This window comes from Zosterops lateralis (assembly GCF_965231275.1).
Source record: "Zosterops lateralis genome assembly, chromosome: 34".
NCBI lineage: Eukaryota > Metazoa > Chordata > Aves > Passeriformes > Zosteropidae > Zosterops > Zosterops lateralis.
In genome coordinates this window covers 731,623-753,026 of record NC_139794.1, presented here as the reverse complement: position 1 = coordinate 753,026, position 21,404 = coordinate 731,623, and the positions used below count along the sequence as shown (strand labels likewise).

Here is a 21,404-nt window from a genome sequence, read left to right as displayed (position 1 = left end):
AATTTTGGGATTTTTTAGCCCAAATTTGGGGTCCCGGGGGGTCACAGATCCAGGTCCTCGTCGGGGTCTTCGAAATCCTCGGGGGGAGAATCGGGGACGGCCCTGGGGGGATTTTGGGGAAATTTGGGGGATTTTTGGGAAAAAAATTGGGGATTTGGGGAGAAATTTGGGGGAAATTTGGGGATTTGGGGGAAATTTGGGGAGAAATTTGGGGGAATTTGGGAAAAAATTGGGGATTTGTGGAGAAATTTGGGAGGAAATTTAGGAGATTTGGGGAAAATTTGGGGGATTTGGGGGGAAATTTGGGGGAATTTGGGAAAAAATTGGGGATTTTGGGGAAAATTTGGGGGAAATTCGAGGGGATTTGGGGAGAAATTTGGGGGATTTTGGGGAAAAAAAATTGGGGATTTGGGGAGAAAATTGGGGGAAATTTGGGGATTTTGGGAAAAATTTGGGGGATTTGGGGGAAATTTGGGGGATTTGGGGGAAATTTGGGGGACTTGGGGGGAAATCTCGGGAAAATTTGGGGGATTTGGGGAAAATTTGGGGTGATTTTTGGGTGTATTTTGGGGCATTTTCAGAGCAATTTTTGGGGTGTTTTGGGGGTGATTTTTGGGGCGTTTTTGGGGCATTTTTGGGGCGTTTTTGGGATGATTTTTGGGGCATTTTTGGAGTGTTTTTTGGGCTGTTTTTGGGGTGTTTTGTGGTGATTTTTTTGGCATTTTTGGGGTGATTTTGGGGCATTTTTGGGGCAATTTCAGACTAACTTTTGGGGTGATTTGGGGCATTTTTTCGGTGTTTTTTGGGGCACTTTTGGGTGTTTTCGGGGTGATTTTTGGGGCATTTTTGGGGCGTTTTTGGGGTGATTTTTGAGGCATTTTTGAGGTGTTTTGTGGTGATTTTTGGAGCATTTTTGGGGTGATTTTTGACGCAATTTTTGAGGCATTTTTGGGGCATTTTTGGGATGATTTTTGGGGCATTTTTGGGGTCTTTTTTGGGCTGTTTTTGAGGTGTTTTTGTGGTGATTTTTTGGGCATTTTTGGGATGTTTTTGGGATGATTTTTGGGGCATTTTTGGGATGTTTTTGGGATGATTTTTGGGCGGTTTTTTGGGGTAACTCACCTGGGCAGGTAGGGCAGGTCCAGGGCCGCCCTCGCCCCCCGCTCGGGCCCCGACAGCCCCAAGCGAAAGGTCACGGGGGGGAGCCCCAAATTGGGGAAATTTTGGGGTTTTTTGGGGTCCCCCAAATCCTGGGGGGGGAGGGGCTGGGGGGGAGCCCCCCAGGAACCGTCGGGGAGGAGGGTCAGGGTCTCCTGGGGGGGGAAATGACACCAAAATACACAAAAATCAGACAAAAATCAGACAAAAATCATCAAAATCAGCCTGAAATATCCCAATATAAGCCCAAAATACACCAAAAAGTGCCCAAAATAACACAAAATCATCAAAAATCTCACAAAATCAGCCCAAAATCCCCTTTAACCCCCCTCAGGACCCCCCAAATCCTCCCCAAAATCCCCCCAAATTTCCCCAAAATTCCTTTTAATTCCCCCAGGACCCCCCAAATCCCCCTAAATCCCCCCCAAACCTCCCCAAATTACCCCAACCCCCCCCCCCAAAATCCCTCCAACCCCTCCCAGGGTCCCCAAATTCCCCCAACCCCCCCCCAAAACCCCCTCAAATTCCCCAAATCCTCCCCAGGACCCCCCAAATCCCCTTTAATCCCCCCAGGACCCCCCAAATCCCCCCAAACCTCCCCAAAATCCCTAAAAATTCTCCCAAAATCCCTTTTAACCCCCCCAGGACCCCCCAAAATCCCCCAAACTCCACCCAGGACCCCCCAAATCCTCCCCAAAATCCCCCATTCCCCCCAAAATCCCCTCAAATTCCCCAAATCCTCCCCAAGACCCCTCAAAAATCCCCTTTTACCTCCCCCAGGACCCCCCAAATCCCCTTTAATCCCCCCAAATCACCCCCAGGACCCCCCAAAACCTCCCCAAATTCCCCCAAAAATTCCTCAAATCCCCCCAGGACCCCCAGAATCCCCCACCTGGAGGGGTCTCCCCCCATTTCGGGGGTCCCGGAGCAGCCTCAGCCTGGGGGGGTCCCCGGGGGTCTCTGGGGGCCCCTCCAGGACCAGCTGGGCCCGGGCCAGACCCCCCAGAGCCCCCAGGAGGGCGGGGGGATGCAGGTCCTGGTGCAGCAGAGCCAAAATTCGGGGAGGGGGATCTGGAGGGGGAGAGGGGAGGCAAAAAAAGGAAAAAAATTGGTGAAATGTGGTCAAAAATCGGCCCAAAATGGGGTAAAACGGCCACAAATCGCCACAAAATCCCCAAAATTTTCCCCAAATCCCTCCAAAATCCCAAATTTCCCCCCAAAACCTCCAAAATCCCCCAAAAAATTCCCCCTCAAACCCCCCAAATTTCCCCCAAATCCCCTCAAAATCACCCCAAAAATCTCACTCAAAGCCCTCAAAGCCTCCCAAACTCCCCTCAAATCCCCCCAAAACCCCAAATCCCCCCCAAATCCCTTCTCAAACCCTCCTAAATTCCCCAAAATCCCCTCAAATCCCCTGAAATCTCCCCAAAATCCCCCAAATCCCCCCAAAATCCCCCCAATTGCCCCAAAATCCCCCCAAAATCCCTCCAAAACCTTCCAAAATGCCCCAAATCCCCCCAAAATCCCCCAAATTCCCCAAATCCCCACCAAGACCCTCCCAAATTCCAAAACTTACCCAACATTAATCCCCAAATTCCCCCAAAATCCCCCTCAAACCCTCCAAACCCTCCCAAATCCCCCAAAATCCCCCCAAAATGCCGCAAATTTCTCCAAATTTTCCCCAAATCTCCCTCCGAAACCTCCCAAAATCCCCCCCAAATTCCTCCAAAATCCCAAATTTCCCCCCCAAAATCCCCCAAATTCCCCCCAAAATGTCCCAAATTTTTCCAATTTTTTCCCCAAATCTCCCAAATTTCTCCCCCAAACCCCCCCAAAATCCCAATTTTCCCCCCAAAATCCCCCAGTTCTCACCTGTCCCCTCCCCCATCAGCCCCCTGAGGGCGTGGCCCAGGTGGGGGAGGGGCTCCCTGTGCAGGGCCCAACTCAGCGAGTCCAGCACCAGGGTGGGGGAGGGGCGGGGGAGCCCCCCCAGGAGCCCCCCCGGGCCAGGGGGGTCCCGGCCCAGCCACCCCAGGGGGTCCCCAAAAACGTCCCGGAATTCCAGCCTGGGAATTAAAGGGTTAAAAGGGGAAATTTTGAAATTTTGGGGATTTTTTGGGGGTTTTAAATGGATTTTTTGGGGGATTTTTTGGGATTTTTGGGGGGTTTTTTTCGGATTTTTTGGGGATTTTTGGGGGATTTTTTTGGGCGGATTTTTGGGGGGGATTTTTGGGGGATTTTTTGGGGGGTTTTTTTCGGATTTTTTGGGGATTTTTGGGGGATTTTTTTGGGCGGATTTTTGGGGGGGATTTTTGGGGGATTTTTTGGGGGATTTTTGGGGGATTTTTTGGGGATTTTTCGGGGATTTTGGGGGATTTTTGGGGGGATTTTTTTGGGGATTTTTTGGGGATTTTTGGGGATTTTTTGGGGATTTTTTGGGGAGATTTTTTTGGGATTCTTTGGGATTTTTTGAGGATTTTTGGGAGGGATTTTTTGGGATTTTTGGGGGTTTTTAGGGGATTGAGCCCCCCCAGGAGCCCCCCCGGGCCAGGGGGGTCCCGGCCCAGCCACCCCAGGGGGTCCCCAAAAATGTCCCGGAATTCCAGCCTGGGAATTAAAGGGTTAAAGAGCGAAATTTTGAATTTTTGGGGGAAATTTGGAAGAAATTTGGGTCATTTTTGGGATTTTTTTTTTTGATTTTTTGAAGGATTTTTGGGGGGATTTTTTGGGGATTTTTTGAGGATTTTTTGAGGATTTTGGGGGGGTTTGGGGGAATTTTTTTGAGGATTTTTGGGGGGATTTTGGGGGATTTTTGGGGGGGATTTTTGTGATTTTTTTGGGGATTTTTGGGGGGATTTCTTGGGGGGATTTCTTGGGGAGTTTTGGGGATTTTTTTGGGATTTTTGGGGATTTTTTGGGGGAATTTGGGTGAATTTTGAGGATTTTTTGGGGATTCAAGGGGATTTCAGGGGGTCCAGGGAGGATTTTTGGGGAAATTTGGGGAGTTTTGGGGGTTTTGGGAGGATTTCCAGGGACTTTTGGGGGGAATTTTGGGGTTTGGAGCATTTTTTGGGGTGTTTTGGGGTATTTTGGGCTGTTTTGGGCGCTTTTTGGGGTGTTTTTGGTTGTATTTGGAGTATTTTGGGGTGTTTTTGTGTGCTCTTAGGACTTTTGGGGTTTTTTTGGGGCATTTTCGGTGTGTTTTGAGGTGTTTTGGGGGCATTTAGGGGTGGTTTTGGGTCATTTTTGGCTGTTTTTGGTTCATTTTGGGGTGTTTTTGGGTGATTTTTAACCCCTGACTGACCGCTCTGCCACGTCAGGGCTCAGCCCCTCCAGGAACTGCTCCTTGGGCACCTCCAGCAGCAGCACCAGCACCTGCTCAGCCCTGGGAAGGGGGTTTGGGGGGCTCTGAGCCCTTCGGGACCCCCAAAAACCCCCCAAAACCACCCCCAAAACCCCCAAAAAACACCTAAAAGCCAAAAAAATACCAAAAAATCCACCCCAAAACTACCAAAAAACCCCTCAAAAAACACCCCAAAACCACCCAAAACCACCTAAAACAGAAAAAAAAAACCCCCAAAACAGCCCCAAAATCCCCTAAAACAAAAAAAAATCCACCCAAAAAAACCTCCAAAAAACCCAAAAACTCCTAATCCCCCCCCAAAAAAACCCCAAGCACCAAAAACCCAAAAAAAAGCCCAAAAAATCAACCCTAAACCACCTGAAACCCCCAAAAAATCCCCCAAAATCTCCAAAACCCACCCCCAAAACACCCCTAACTACCTAAAACCCCAAAAAATACCCAAAAAAAACCCCAAAACCAACAAATCACCCCAAAAAACCCCAAAAATTCCCCCAAAATCCCCCAAAATTCCCCCCAAATCCCCCTCAGAGCCCCTGAAATCCCAAAAAAATCTCCAAAAATCCCCAAAATTTCCCCAAAAATCCCCCCAAAACTCACCTGGCCACGGCCTCGCTGACCAGGGCCCGCAGGAGACTCCGACCCTCAACCTGAGCATTGTCTGATGGAGAGACCCCCAAAAATCCCCCAAAATCACCCCAAAATCAGCCCAAAATAACCCCAAAATATCCTCTCAAATTTTAAAAAAAATCCCCCCAAAATTCCACCCAAATCCAAAAAAAGTCCCGCACAAATTCAAAAAAATTCCTCCCAAATTCACCCCAAAAATCCCCCCAAATTAAAAAAAAATCCTCCAAATTTCCCCCCAAAATTCCAAAAAAAATCCCCCCTAAATTCCAAAAAAATCTCCCCAAAAGCCAAAAAAATGCCCCCAAAATTCCCCCCAAAATAAAAAAAAATCCCCCCAAATTCTCTAAAAGAAATTCCCCCAAAAATCTCAAAATCCCCCCAAAAATCCCAAATAATCCCCAAAAAATCCTCCCAGACCCCCCGAAAATCTCAAACCACCCCATAAAATCCCCCAAAAATCCCCCAAAAAATCCAAAAAATCCCCCAAAAAATCCCCAAAAAAATCCTCCCAGCCCCCCCCCGGCCCCCAACCCTCCAGACCCCCCAAAATTCCCCAAAAAACCCCAAAATCCGCAAAAAAAAACCCCAAAATTATCCCAAAATCTCCCCAAATTCTCTCACCCCTGATGAGCACCAACCCCCCGCCGCCCAGCGCCTCCAGCATCGTCGCGCGGCGCTTCTTGATGACGTCACGTACGGCAAAAATGGCCGCCGCCATTTCCCTCTGTACGGAAAATGGCGCCGCCATGTTTGGCGCTGGCACCTCCATAATGACGTCATAGCGCGACGCGGCGCTGCTGTGATGACGTCAGTGTACGGCAATACCGCGCCGCCATGTTGTATTTGGAGGAAAATTGAGGAATTTTGGGGTTTTTTGGGGAAATTTTGGGGTTCGCGCGTTGAATTTTGACTTAAATCTTCTGATTTTTTCCAGATTTTTCCGGAATTTTCTCGGAATATTCCCGGAATTTCCCGAATTTTCTCGGAATTTCCTGGAATTTTCCCGAATTCTCCCGAAATTTTCCGCCCTCTCGTCGAAAATTGTCTTTTTTTTCTCCACTCTGGGAAGGATTTTTGGATTATTTTTGGAATAATTCGGGGATTTTGAGGAGAAAAAGCGGAAAATTCCACCTGGTGAAAGGTCAGGGGGATTTTTTTGGGGGGGATTTTGGGATTTTTGGGAGGGAATTTGGGGAATTTCAGATAAAATTTGGGGGGTTTTGGGGAGGATTTTTTTTTGAGGGGGAATTTGGGGGGTCCCTGGTTGGAATTTGGACCCAAAAAACCCCACAAAAAACCACAAAACACTCTAGAAAAATTTAATTTGTTTATTTTTCATCTCGTACAAAATCATTGACAAAACAAAAATAAATCAACTCACGGAAAGAGGGAAAAATAAAACAAAATTGGGAGGGAAGAAAAGGAAAAAAACCCGAATTATTTTTTGGGGGGAGGGGAAAAAAACCCTTAAAATTTGGGGGAGGGAGGGGGGAAAAAATCACAAAATTTAGGAGGGAGGGGAAGGAAAAAAATACCCAAAAATTTGGGGCAGGAAGGGGGAAAAAAACACCAAAAATTGGGGGAAAAATTCCAAAAATTGGGGGAAAAGAGGGAGGAAAATCCCAAATTTTTAGAGGGAAGGGGGAAAAAATCCCAGAATTTGGGGGAGGAAAAGGAAAAAAAACCCCAAATTTTGGTGGAGGAAAAAGCGAAAAATACCCGAATTTTTGGGGGGAGAAAAAGAAAAAAAATCCCAAAAATTGGGGAAAAAAGACAAAAAAACCCGATTTTTTTAAGGAAGAAAAATACAAAAAAAAAAAAATTTCCCAAATTTGGTGGCAAAAAAAAGGCAAAAAAGTCCCAAAATTTGGGGCAAAAAAAGGGCCAAAAATCTCGAATTTTGGGGGGCAAAAAAGACAAAAAAGATCCAAATTTTTTGGGGGGAAAAAAAGGATAAGAAGGAAAAAAAGCCCGAATTTTTTGGGGGAAGAAAAAGGCAAAAAAAACCCGATTTTTTTGAAAGGAAAAAATGGAAAGATAATCCCAAAATTTTGGGTCAAAAAAAGACAAAAAAATCACGAATTTTTTTAGGAAGAAAAAGGGAAAAAAATCCCAATTTTGGGGCAAAAAAATCTGAATTTTTTTAGGGACAAAAAGAAAAAAAAAAAATCCGAATTTTTGGGTAAAAAAAAGACGAAAAACCCCGAATTTTTTTTAGGAAGAAAAAGGGAAAAAAATCCCAATTTTGGGGCAAAAAAATCTGAATTTTTTTAGGGACAAAAAGAAAAAAAAAAAATCCGAATTTTTGGGTCAAAAAAAAGACAAAAAAATTCTGAATTTTTTTAGGGACAAAAAGACAAAAAAATCCCAATTTTGGGTGAAAAAAAAGACAAAAAAATTCTGAATTTTTTTAGGGACAAAAAGACAAAAAAAATCCGAATTTTTGGGTCAAAAAAAGACCAAAAAACCCTGAATTTTTTTGTGGTTTCTCAGACAAACTCCTTGTTGCTGGGCGGCCGCTGGGGGGCGCCCCTGGCTCGGGGGTACCCCCGGGCCGCCCCTCCCCCCGCCCCTCCCCCCCCGCAGGAGCAGCAGGACGAGGCCAAAAGGGACCCCCCGAGCAGCGCCAGGGCCGAGCCCGCCCAGCCCAGGAACAGCGCCGAGCCCAACTCGAACCTGGGGAGAGAAAAATCAAAATAAAATAACCCAAAATGGCAAAAAACCCGATTTAAATAGCCCAAAATACAAAAAAAACCCGATTAAAATAGCCCAAAATAGCCCAAAATAGCCCAAAATTAAGCCAAAATAGCCCAAAAATGGCAAAAAAACCGCCCTAAATATCATAAAATATCCCCAAAATAACCCAGAATAAACCAAAATAGCAAAAAAATAGCAAAAATCCCGATGTAAATAACCCAAAATAGCCCAAAATATCCCGAATTTAACCCAAAATCTGCCCCAGCCCAGCCCAGGAACAGCCCCGAGCCCAACTCGGGCCTGGGGAGAGAAAATTGGGTGAGAAATCAAAAAAATGTACAAAAATATGGCCCAAAATGGCAAAAAACCCGATTTAAATAGCCCAAAATAGCCCAAAATGGCAAAAAACCCGCCCAAAAATCCACAAAAATCACCCCAAAAATTACCCCAAAACCCACCAAAAATTACCTTAAAATCCCCAGAAATCACCCAAAAAACCCCCCCAAAAATCACCCAAAAAAAACCCCCAAAAATCACCCAAAAAATCACCTTAAAATCTCCAAAAATCTCCAAAAAACCCCCCTTAAAATTCACAAAAGTCACCCAAAAAAAATCACCAAAAAAATCACCCAAAAAACCCCCAAAATCACTTTAAAATCCCCAAAAATCCCCCCAAAAATCACCTTTAAAACCCCCAAAAATCACCTTAAAATTCCCCAAAAATCACCCAAAAATCCCCCTGAGACCCAAAAGCCCCAAAAATCTCATTTTTTCACTCCAAAATCTCATTTTTTCACCCCAAAATGTCATTTTTTCCCCCCGAATTGGCCTCACTTGTAGTTTGTTGGCACCGTCACGTCGTAGAAGTTGCTGATGATCCTGTGGCCGTACCAGGAGCAGGCGACCAGAGCCAGGAGCCCTGGGGACACAAAATACACTGAATTCACCCCAAAAAATGACCAAAAAACCCCAAAAAAACCCCAAAAAATCTAAATACAGAAAATTCACCCCAAAAATATAAAAAAACCCCACCAAAAACCACCAAAAAACACCAAAATCCGCTGAAATCCACCCAAAAATACCCAAATCTGAGGGCCAGGAGCCCTGGGGACACAAAAATCACTGAATTCGACCCAAAAAATACCAAAAAAACCCCAAAAAAATCCAAATACAGAAAATTCACCCCCAAAATACAAAAAAATCCCACCAAAAAACCACCAAAATCCACTAAAATCGCCCCAAAAACCCAAATCTGAGAGCCCTGGGGACACAAAAATCACTGAATTTGACCCAAAAAATCCCCAAAAACCACCAAAAATACCCAAAAAACCCAAAAACCACCAAAAGTCCCCAAAAAAACCACAAAAAAACACCAAATCCAGTGAATTCACCCAAAAAATACAAAAAGAAACCCAAAAAAACCACAAAATCTGCTGAAATCCACCCAAAAATACCCAAAAATCTGCTCAATTCACTCCAAAAATACCCAAAAAAACACCAAACCCCCCAAAATCCACTGAATTCACCCCCAAAATCCCATTTTTTTGGGGCCCCAACCCCATTTTTGAGTCTCCCAAACCCATTTTCGGGGATCACAAACCCATTTTCAGGGGTCCCAACCCCATTTTTTGGGCTCCTAAACCCATTTTAGGGGTCCCCAACCCATTTTGGGGCTCCCAACCCCATTTTTGGGGGTCCCAAACCCATTTTTTGGTGTCCCAACCCCATTTTCAGGGGTCCTGAGTCAATTTTAGGGCTCTCAGACCCATTTTCAGGGGTCCCAAACCCATTTTGGAGCTCCCAACCCCATTTTCGGGGGTCCCAAACCCATTTTTGGAGTTCCAACCCCATTTTTTGGGCTCCCAAACCCATTTTGGGGGTCCTAAACCTATTTTCAGGACTCCCAACCCCAATTTCGTGGCTCCCAGACCCATTTTTGGGTGTCCCAAGTCCATATTTGGTATTTCAAACCCATTTTTTGGGCTCCCAACCCCATTTTTCAGCCTCCCAAAGCCATTTTTTTGGGTCCCAACCTCATTTTTAAGACACTTAACCCCAATTTTGGGGTCCCAAACCCATTTTTGGGGGTCCCAACCCCATTTTTTGGGCTTCCAACCCCATTTTCGGGGGTCCCAAACCCATTTTTGTGCCTCCCAAACCCATTTTTTGAGCTCCCAACCCCGTTTTTTGGGATCCCAACCCCATTTTTGAGGCTCCCAAACCCAATTTTTGGAGTCCCAACCCCATTTTCGAGGATCCCAAACCCATTTTGAGGGTCCCAACCCCATTTTTTGGGCTCCCAAACCCATTTTTTGGGGTCCCGGACCCATTTTTTGGGGGTCCCACTCACCTGCCAGGATGAAGAGGGCCCCCCCAGCTCCGGCCACTTTGGCTTTTTTCTGGGGGTCGTCGCCCCCACAGCGGGTGCATTTCATGCCCCCCACGGCCGCCCCCAGGGCCAGCGGGCCCAGGACCACCGAGACCACCAGGAGGGCCCGGGTGGCCTGCAGGTAACCTGGGGGGCAGGAAAGGGTTAAAAGGGGGGGTTTGGGGGGTCCTGAAGGGGTTTTGGGGGGGATTTGGGGGGTCCTGGAGGGGTTTGGGGAGGGATTTGGGGGTCCTGGGTGGCCTGCAGGTAACCTGGGGGGGGGGCAGGAAAGGGTTAAAATGGGGGATTTGGGGGGATTTGGGGGGTCCTGGGGGGATCTGGGAGGTCCTGGAGGGATTTGGGGGGTCCTGGAAGGGTTTGAGGGGGATTGGGGAGGATTTTGGGGGTCCCGAGGTGAATTTTGGGGGTCCCGGGGCGGATTTTGGGGGTCCCGGGGCGTTCCCGGGGTGGCACCGGGTGGCGGTTGGTGACGGTGACAGTTGGTGACACTTTTTATGGGCCCCCAGGGAGACCTTTGGCCGCGGCCACGCCCCGAAACCGGGACAGGGACAGGGAGGGGACAGAGACAGGGAGGGGACAATGACAGGGACAGGGAGGGGACAGGGAGGGGACAGGGACAGGGTGGGGACAGGGGACAGGGATGGGGACAGGGACGGGGAGGGGACAATGACAGGGAAGGAGACGGGGCAGAGGACAGGGATAGGGACAGGGACAGGGGGGACAGGGAGGGGACAATGACAGAGACAAGGAGGGGACAGGGACAGAGGGGAGAGGGGGGACAGGGAGGGGACAGAGACCGGGACAGGGAGGGGAGAGGGACAGGGATGGGGACAGAGGGGACAGGGACAGGGGACAGTGACAACGACAGGGACAGAGACAGGGGAAAGGGACAAGGAGGGGACACAGGACCCGGGTGGGGACAATGACAGGGACAGGGTGAGGACAGGGTTAAGGAGGGAACAGGGACAGTGACAGTGACAATGACAAGGACAGAGAGGACAGTGAGAGGGACCAGGAGGGGACGGGGACAGGGAGGGGACAGTGACAGTGACAATGACAGGGACAGGGAGAGGACAGGGATGGGGACGATGACAGGGATGGGGACAGGGACACCGTGACCCCCCAATTCCCACCCATGGAGCTGCCCCGAGTCCCCAAATGTCCCCAAATGTCCCTGGCACTGCCTGATGTCCCCAGTGATGTCCCCAATGTCCCCAAACCCCAACGGTCCCATCCCATCAGTGTCATTGTGACACCCCAATGTCCCCAACAGCCCCGATGTCCCCAAGGCTGGAATGGCGGAAATAATCCCGATGTCCACAATGTCCCTCAATGTCACCAATGTCACCAATGTTGCCAGTGTCCCCAGTGTCCCCAATGTCTCCAGGATGTCCCCAATGTCTTCAGTGTCCCCCAATGTCCCCAAATGTCCCCAATGTCCCCAGTGTCCCCAATGTCCCTCAATATCCCTCAATGTCCCCAATGTCCCTCCATGTTCCCAATGTCCCCAGTGTCCCCAATGTCCCCAGGGGGGACATCTCCAGTGTCCCCAGTGTCCTCAGTGTCCCCAATGTCCCCAATGTCCCCCAATGTCCCCACTGTCCCCACTGTCCCCAATGTCCCCACTGTCCCCAGTGTCCCCAATGTCCCCAATGTCCCCAAACCCCAATCCCCTCATTGTCCCCAATGTCCCTCAATATCCCTCAATGTCCCCAATGTCCCTCCATGTTCCCAGTGTCCCCAGTGTCCCCAATCCCTGGGATGTCCCCAATGTCCCTAATGTCCCCAATGTCCCCAATGTCCCCAGTGTCCCCAGTGTCCCCAGTGTCCCCAATGTCCCCAGTGTCCCCGGTGTCCCCAGTGTCACCTGGCAGGGCGAGGATGGAGTCGTAGCTCTTGCACTGGAGCTGTCCTGTGCTGGTGCTGACGCAGCTCATCCACAGCCCCTTCATTGTCACCATTGTCCCCAATGTCCCCAAACCTCCATAACCCCGATCCCATCGGTGTCCCCAATGTCCCCAGTGTCCCCAGTGTCCCCAGTGTCCCCAGTGTCACCTGGCAGGGCGAGGATGGAGTCGTAGCTCTTGCACTGGAGCTGTCCGGTGCTGGTGCTGACGCAGCTCATCCAGAGTCCCTTCATTGTCACCAGGGCGGTGATGATGTTGTCACCGGCGAACGACGACACCTCCCACTGCGGCAGCGCCACGGCCACCACCAGGGCAGCCCAGCCGGCCAGGGCCAGGGCCAGCCCCAGCGCCTGCAGGCCCCCGCTGGCCATGGCTGGACCCTATGGATCCTATAGGGAGTATTGATTAGTATTGATTATCTATTGATTGGTATTGGTACTGTATTGTGTCCTATAGACACCCTATGGATCCCAGCCGGCCAGGGCCAGGGCCAGCCCCAAGGCCCGCAGGCCCCCGCTGGCCATGGCTGGACCCTATGGATCCTGTACAGGGAGTATTGATTAGTATTGATTATCTATTGGTACTGTATTGTGTCCTGTTGGTCCCCTATAGACACCCTATGGATCCCAGCCGGCCAGGGCCAGGGCCAGCCCCAAGGCCTGCAGGCCCCCGCTGGCCATGGCTGGACCCTATGGATCCTATGGATAGATTATTGATTAGTATTGATTATCTATTGGTACCTATTGGTATTGTATTGTGTTCTATTGGTATCCTATTGGTCCCCTATAGACACCCTATGGATCCCAGCCGGCCAGGGCCAGGGCCAGCCCCAGCGCCTGCAGGCCCCCGCTGGCCATCGCCGGACCCTATGGATCCTATAGGGAGTTATTGATTAGTATTGATTATCTATTGATTGGTATTGGTTCCCTATTATATCTTATTGTGCCCTATGGATCCCAGCCAGGGCCAGCCCCAAGGCCTGCAGGCCCCCGCTGGCCATCACCAGACCCTATGGATCCTATGGGGGGAGTATTGATTAGTATTGATTATCTATTGATTGGTACTGGTACTGTATTGTGTCCTATTGTGCTCTATAGATATCCTATAGAACTCTATAGAACCCTATGGATCCCTATGGGCACCTTATGAGAACTTATAGGACCCTATAGACGCCTCATGGATTTCTATAGAACCCTATAGACATCCTATAGAACCCTGTGGACACCCTATAGAACCATATGGACGCCCTATGGAACCCTATGGACACCCTATAGACACCCTATGGACACGCTATAGAACCCTATAGAACCCTATAGGTGTCCTAGGGAACCCTATAGGCACCCTATAGAACCATATGGACACCCTATGGAACTCTATGGGCACCCCATGGAACTCTATAGAACCCTATGGACACCCATAGAACCCTATAGAACCCTATGGACACCCTATGGAACTCTATGGACACTGTATAGAACCCTATGGGTTTGTATGGAACCCTATAGACACCCCATAGAACCCTACAGAACCCTATGGATTTGTATGGACACCCTATAGAACCCTATAGACACTCTATAGAACCCTATGGACACCCCACAGAACCCTATAGAACCCTATGGATTTGTATGGAACCCTATAGACACCCTATGGAACCCTCTGGAGACCCCAGGGATTCCTATGGGGACCCTATAGACACCCTATAGAACCCCGTGGAACCCTATGGACACCCATAGAGACCCTATGGGCAGCTATAGGCACCCTATGGGTTGGTATTGAACCCCTATTGATACCCTATAGACACCCCATGGAACCCTATGGATCCCTATGGACCCTATGGGGACCCTAAATGTGGCCCTGGGGACCTCGGGGACCACCTGGGGACCCCTATGGACCCTATGGGGACCCTATGGACCCTATGGGGACCCCATGGAACACCCAGAACCCCTATGGACCCTATAGGGACCCTATGGATGGGCCTGGGGAACCCTCCAGACCACCCTGGGCCCCTATAGATCCCCTATGGATCCCCAATCAGTCCCCTATAGAGTGTCCCCAGCCTCTATTGATCCCTTATGGATCCACTCCAGCCCCTATAGATCCCCCACAGACCCTCCCCAGGCCCCGCCCCACCCCTACAGCCCCCTATGGATCCCCAATCAAACCCCTATAGATCCCCGATCGATCGATTGATCCCCTAGATCAATCTATCTAGATCTCCTCTAGATTGATCCCCAATCGACCCCCAAATGGATTGATCCCCTATAGATCTCCTATAGACTGATCCCCGATGGATCCCAAATTGATCCATCCCCTATAGATCAATCCCGTATCAATCCCCTATAGAGCAACCCCCTATAGATCAATCCCCAATTGATCAATCCCCTTTAGATCAATCCCCTATGGATCAATCCCCTATAGATGAATCCCCAATCAATCCCCCATAGCCCCTTATCAATCCCCAATCAATCAATCAATCAATCAATCCCCTATAGATCAATCCCCTATAGCCCCCTATCGATCCCTTCCGGATCAATCCCCTATAGATCCCCTCTTGATTCCCAATCAATCCCCAACTGATAGATCCCCTATAGATCGCCGATTGATCAATCAATCCTCTATAGATCCCAAATTGATCCCCAGCCAATCCATCCCCTATGGATCCTCTATAGATCAATCCCCAATAAATCCCCAATCGATGGATCCCCTATAGATCCCCTATAGATCAATCCCCTATGGATCCCTCACTCATTTCTGGGCCCGGCAGCAGCTCCGGGCGGATCAATCCCCTATAGATCAATCCCCAATTGATCAATGGATCCCCTATAGATCTCCTATGGATCAATCCCCTACAGATGGATCTCCAATCGATCAATCCCCTATAGACCGATCCCCTATAGATTGATCCCCTATAGGTCCATTTCCTCAATCACTTCCGGGCCCGGCGGCAGCTCCGGGCGGATCAATCCCCTATAGATCGATCCCCAATCAATCCCCTATAGCCCCCTATCAATCCCCTAAGGATCAATCCCCTATAGATCAATCCCCTATAGGTCCTCACTCACTTCCGGGCCCGGCAGCAGCTCCAGGCAGATCAATCCCCTATAGATCGATCCCCAATCGATTTAATCCCCTATCGATCGATCCCTCATGGCCCCCTATGGATCCCAAATCAATCAATGGATCAATCCCCTATAGATCAATCGATCCCCTATGGATCCCTCACTCATTTCCGGGCCTGGTGGCAGCCCCAGGCAGATCAATCCCCTATAGATCAATCCCCAATCAATCAATTGATCCTCTATGGATTATCCCCTCTAGAGATGGATCTCAAACCGATCAATCAATCCCCTATAGATCAATCGATCCCCTATAGATCCCTCACTCACCTCGGGGCCCGGCGGCGGCTCTGGGCTGATCAATCCCCTATAAATCGATCCCAAATCGATCGATGGATCCCCTAGGGATTGATCCCCTATAGAGAGGGATCTCCAATCGATCAATCGATCAATCAATCCCCTATAGATCAATCGATCCCCTATAGATCCCTCACTCACCTCGGGGCCCGGCGGCGGCTCCGGGCGGATCAATCCCCTATAAATCGATCCCCAATTGATGGATCGATGGATCCCCTATGGATCGATCCCCTCTAGAGAGGGATCTCCAATCGATCGATCGATCCCCTATAGATCAATCCCCTATAGATGGATCCCCTATAGGTCCCGGCAGGTCCCGGCTCCGGGCGGGCTCGGGGCAGGGTGGGGGGGGGCAAAGGTGAGCGCACCTGGAAATAACGGCCCGTGACGTCAGCGGTGACGTCACCGCCCCGCCCTGGGGGGGGCAATAAACCGGGGTGGGGGGGGAGGGGCGGGAGGTCAAAGGTCACGGGAAGGGCCGGGACACGCCCGGGGGGGGGGGAGGGGAGGGAGGGGTTGGGAGGGTCCTGAGGGGGAATTTGGGGGATTTGGGGGGTCCTGGGGGAGTTTTGGGGAATTTTGGGGGGTCCTGGGGGGTTTGGGGGGGATTCAGGGGGTCCTGGGGAAGTTCTGGGGGTTTGGGGGGGAATTTGAGGGGTCCTGGGGGGGTTTTGGGGGAATTTGGGAAATTTAGGGGGTCCTGGAGGGGTCGTGGGGGAGTTTTGGGGGGATTTGGGGAAAATTCGAGGGGTCCTGAGGAGGTCCTGGGAGAGTTTTAGGGGAATTTGGGGTTATTTGGGAGGGATTTGGGGAATGTGGGGGGTCCTGGGGGAATTTGGGGGGTCCTGGGGGGTCCTGAGGGAATTTCGGGGGGATTTGGGGTGTCCTGGGGGGATTTTCGGGGGAATTTGGGGGAGTTTTGGAGTTTTGGGGGGGATTTGGGGTGTCCCCAGGTGGGTTTAAGGGGTCCCAGGTTGGTTTTTTGGGGTCCCAGGTGAATTTCGAGGTCTCCAGATGAATTTTTGGGATCCTAGGAGGATTTTTTTGGGGTCTCCAGATGAGTTTTTTGGGCCCCCAGGTGAGTTTTTGGGGTCCCAGGTGAGTTTTTGGGGTCCCAGGTGAGTTTTTGGGGTCCCCAGGTGAATTTTCGGGTTCCCCAGGTGACTTTTTGTGGTTCCCAGGTGAGTTTTTGGAGTCTCCAAATGAATTTTTTGGGGTCCCCAGGTGAATTTCAGGGTCCCCAGGTGAATTTTTGGGGTCCGAGGTGAATTTTCAGGGTCCCCAGGTGAATTTTGAGGTCCCCAGGAGGATTTTGGGGGTCTCCAGGTGAGTTTTTGGGGTCTCTAGGTCAATTTTTGGGGTCCCAGGTGAATTTTGTGGTCTCCAGATGAATTTTTGGGGGTTCCAAGGTGAGTTTTTGGAGCTCCCAGGTGAATTTTTGGGGTCCCCAGGTGAATTTCGGGGTCCCCAGGTGAATTTTTGGGGTCCCAGGTGAATTTTGGGATTCCCAGGTGAGTTTTTTGGGTCCCCAGGTGAATTTTCGGGTTCCCCAGGTGACTTTTTGTGGTTCCCAGGTGAGTTTTTGGAGTCTCCAAATGAATTTTTTGGGGTCCCCAGGTGAATTTCGGGGTCCCCAGGTGAATTTTTGGGGTCCCAGGTGAATTTTCAGGGTCCCCAGGTGAATTTTGAGGTCCCCAGGAGGATTTTGGGGGTCTCCAGGTGAGTTTTTGGGGTCTCTAGGTCAATTTTTGGGGTCCCAGGTGAATTTTGTGGTCTCCAGATGAATTTTTGGGGGTTCCAAGGTGAGTTTTTGGAGCTCCCAGGTGAATTTTTGGGGTCCCCAGGTGAATTTTTGGGGTCCCCAGGTGAATTTCGGGGTCCCCAGGTGAATTTTTGGGGTCCCAGGTGAATTTTGGGATTCCCAGGTGAGTTTTTTGGGTCCCCAGGTGAATTTTTGGGGTCCCAGGTGAATTTTGGGATTCCCAGGTGAGTTTTTGGGGTCCCCAGGTGAATTTTCGGGTTCCCCAGGTGACTTTTTGTGGTTCCCAGGTGAGTTTTTGGAGTCTCCAAATGAATTTTTTGGGGTCCCCAGGTGAATTTCGGGGTCCCCAGGTGAATTTTTGGGGTCCCAGGTGAATTTTCAGGGTCCCCAGGTGAATTTTGACGTCCCCAGGAGGATTTTTGGGGTCTCCAGGTGAGTTTTTGGGGTTCCACCCCCCCCCCGCGCCCATTCAAAACGATGACGTCACACATGGGGCGCACGGCCACGCCCCCGAGCGCTGATTGGCGGAACCTTAATGAGATGGGCGTGGCCAACCACAAGGCCACGCCCACTTAGTGCTGGGAAACCCCGCCCGGGAATGAAACAGAAACCGAAATTTGGGGGGTTTGGGGACCCCAAAACCCCCCCCCAGGACCCCCAAAATCCTCCCCAGGGACCCAAAATTCCCTCCAGGACCCTCCAAACCCCCTGGGACCCCCAAAATCCTCCCGAAACCCCCCAAAAATCCCTCCAGGAACCTCAAAATCCCCTCCAGGACACCCCAAACTCCCCCAAGACTCCCAAAATTTCTGCTCCAGGTGTGTCCAGGTATCCCCAGGTGTGTCCAGAATCTCTCAGAGATGTCCCCAAGGTGTCGCACCCCAATAAAATCCTCCAAAAAAACTCCCAAAAAATCGATTTTTTTTTCCCCATTTTTCTGTTTCGAGGCTGCTCCAGGTGTGTCCAGGTGTGCCCAGGTGTGTCCCAGGTGTGCCCCAGGTGTGTCCAGGTGTGCCCAGGTGTGTCCCAGGTGTGCCCCAGGTGTGTCCAGGTGTGTCCCCAGGTGTCCCCAAAGTCTCTCAGCGACATCCCCAAGGTCTCGCACCCCAAAAAAATTTAAAAAAACCCCAAAAAAATCCAAAAAAAGTCCAAAAAAATTCCAAAAAAAGGCCAAATTTTCTGCATTTTTCTGCTCCAGGTGTGTACCCAGGTGTGCCCAGGTGAACCCAAAGTCTCTCAGCGACATCCCAAAGGTGTTGCATCCCAATAACATCCTCCCAAAACCCCCAAAAAATCCCCCAAAAATCCAATTTTTTTGCATTTTTCTGTCCCGAGGCTGCTCCAGGTGTATCCCAGGTGTGTCCCAGGTGTGTCCCAGGTGTGCCCAGGTGTCCCAGGTGTGTCAGGGCTCCAGCATGGCCTCGCAGGCCCGGGCCAGCTCCCCCAGGCGCCGTCGGGCGTAGTCCAGGCGGTTCAGGGCCAGCTGGCAGCTCTTGCGGGCGGCGTAACTCGAGCCCTCGTGGGGCTGCCCCGTGGCCACCTGGGCAGGTGAGAGACACACCTGAGAGAGCCTGAAAACACCCCAAAAATACCCAAATCCCACCTGGGAAACCCCTAAAACCCCAAATCCCACCTGGGAAACCCCAAATCCCACCTGGGAAACCCCAAATCCTACCTGGGCAGGTGAGAGACACACCTGAGAGAGCCCCAAATCCCACCTGGGAAACCCCTAAAACCCCAAATCCCACCTGGGAAACCCCAAACCCACCTGAGACCATCCAAAACCCCCCAAAACCCACCTGGGGACCCCCAAATCCCACCCAGGCCACCCCAAACCCACCTGGGCAGGTGAGAGACACACCTGAGAGAGCCCCAATCCCACCTGGGAAACCCCTAAAACCCCAAATCCCACCTGGGAAACCCCAAACCCACCTGGGCAGGTGAGAGACACACCTGAGAGAGCCCCAAATCCCACCTGGGAAACCCCAAACCCACCTGGGCAGGTGAGAGACACACCTGAGAGAGCCCCAAATCCCACCTGGGAAACCCCTAAAACCCCAAATCCCACCTGGGAAACCCCAAATCCCACCTGGACAGGTAAAGGACGCACCTGAGAGCCCAAAATCCACCTGGGGATACCCCAAACCCACCTGAGACCATCCAAAATCCCCCAAAACCCACTTGGGGACACCCCAAACTCCACCTGGGGACCCCCCCAGCCCCGCCCAGGCCTCACCTGTGTCAGGTATCGGATCTGGGCTGAGAGCTCGGCCTCCACCTTGGCCACGGCGGCGCCGAACTGAGCGGCCTGACGGTCCAGGTGTCGCTCCTGGGGCTTCTCCTTGGACAGCTCCAGGATCACCGAGCCTGAAAACACACCTGGTCACACCTGGGCACACCTGGGACACACCCTGACATACCTGGGGGCACACCTGGGGACACACCTGTCACACCTGGGGGACCAGGGACACACCTGGGGACACACCTAGGGACACCTGGGGACACGCCTGGGGACACACCTGAGACCCCTCCCCCTGACCTCTGACCCCATTTCGGGCTCTCCCATTGGTCCCCCTGGCCTCTGACCACGCCCCTTAATTCACCACACCCCAATTAGGCCACACCCCTTAAGCCCCACCCATCAAGCCCCGCCCACTTTCAGCTCCACCAATCATAGCCCAGCGCCACGCCCACTATCACCACGGCAACAAATAAGCTCCGCCCACCTTAAACCCGGAAGTGCCTCCCCGCCCTTTACAACAACGGCGCCCCCGCCCTTTTCCCTCAGGCCCCGCCCCTTTATGGAGGCCCCGCCCGCCCGCTCTCCACAACCAATGCGGACCCGCCCCTTCCCCGCAAGCCCCGCCCCTTTCTGGAGGCCCCGCCCACCCGCGCTCTGCAGGGAGACGCCGATTTCCCGCTCCAGCTCCTCCAGCGCCCGGAGCCGCTCGTTGGCCACCCCGAACCCCGCCATGCTGCCTCCTGTCCGCTCCACTTCCGGTTCTCTCAGCCAATGGCAGCGCGGGGACCGCCTGACGTCACCGGAAGTGGCCGCTCAGGGGCCGCTCTGGCCGGAACTTGGTGGTGGCGCCGCTTCCGCAGCGGCGTCTCGATGGTTTGGGCTCCTCCGAGGCTGGAAAATATCATAAACCAGCTCAAAATCCTCCAAAATAGCCTCAAAATCACTCCTAGATCCATTAAAATTGTTTATTTCCTTTTAAATACCAGATTCAACCCAAGCCCTACCTTTTATTCTCTTTAAATACCTGATTTAATCCAAACCACGCCTTTTATTTCCTTTTAAATATCAGATCCAACCCAAGCCTCACCTTTTATTTCCTTTTATAGACCTGATTTAATCCAAGCCCCGCCTTTAATTCCCTTTTATAGACCTGATTCAACCCAAGTCTCACCTTTTATTCTTTTATGGACTTGATTAAACCCCAGTCCCCCCTTTTATCCCTTTTAAATACCTGGTCCAACCCAATCCGCGCCTTTATTCTCTTTTATAGACCTAATTCAACCCAAGTCCCACCTTTTATTTCCTTTTAAAGACCTGATTTAACCCAAACCGCGCCTTTTATTCGCTTTTATAGACCCGATTTAATCCAATCCGCGGCTTTTATTTCCTTTTGTAGCCCAAGTTCCACCTTTTATTTCCTTTTATAGACCTGATTCAACCCAAGCTCCACCTTTTATTTCCTTTTAAATACCTGATTTAACCCAACCCGCGCCTTTTGTTTCCTTTTATAGACCTAATTCAACTCAATTCCCACCTTTTATTCCCTTTTAAATACCTGATTTAATCCAAACCGCGCTCTTTATTCCCTTTTATAGACCTAATTCAAGCCGAGCTCCACCTTTTATCTCCTTTTATAGACCTGATTTCTCTCAAGCCCCACCTTTTATTTCCCGTTAAATACCTGATTTAGTTTAAACCTGACCTTTTATTACCTTTTATAGACCTGATTCAACCCAAGTCCCACCTTTTATCCCCTTTTAAATACCTGATTTAACCCAATCCGCAGCTTTTATTTAATTTTTTATCACCGCCCCGAAGCCCCGCCCACTCCCCCTCACGCTAAGCCCC

The 21,404-nt window shown here is 50.7% G+C and overlaps 3 protein-coding genes across 3 annotated transcripts; all 3 read right to left on the bottom strand.

The window, feature by feature from the left end:
* On the bottom strand, window positions 1-5,816 carry ELP5 (elongator acetyltransferase complex subunit 5). The gene is made up of 7 exons (XM_083881498.1): window positions 5,771-5,816; window positions 5,120-5,180; window positions 4,463-4,543; window positions 3,031-3,224; window positions 2,051-2,229; window positions 1,123-1,313; window positions 1-102 (listed from the first exon to the last, which is right to left on the bottom strand). The coding sequence occupies exons 1-7, from the start codon at window positions 5,811-5,813 to the stop codon at window positions 42-44; spliced, it is 810 nt and encodes a 269-aa protein (XP_083737624.1). The 5' UTR covers window positions 5,814-5,816; the 3' UTR covers window positions 1-41.
* Window positions 5,817-5,996: 180 nt separating this feature from the next.
* CLDN7 (claudin 7) lies at window positions 5,997-12,513 on the bottom strand (the record flags this gene model as incomplete). The annotated part of the gene is made up of 4 exons (XM_083881577.1): window positions 5,997-7,825; window positions 8,681-8,765; window positions 10,197-10,361; window positions 12,291-12,513. 4 exons carry the CDS (start codon window positions 12,511-12,513, stop codon window positions 7,639-7,641), a joined length of 660 nt encoding a protein of 219 aa, XP_083737703.1. The 3' UTR covers window positions 5,997-7,638.
* A 5,860-nt stretch (window positions 12,514-18,373) lies between these two features.
* MED11 (mediator complex subunit 11) lies at window positions 18,374-20,444 on the bottom strand. Its single transcript, XM_083881523.1, has 3 exons — window positions 20,204-20,444; window positions 19,551-19,681; window positions 18,374-18,854 (listed from the first exon to the last, which is right to left on the bottom strand). The coding sequence occupies exons 1-3, from the start codon at window positions 20,286-20,288 to the stop codon at window positions 18,717-18,719; spliced, it is 354 nt and encodes a 117-aa protein (XP_083737649.1). The 5' UTR covers window positions 20,289-20,444; the 3' UTR covers window positions 18,374-18,716.
* Window positions 20,445-21,404: the final 960 nt, after the last annotated feature.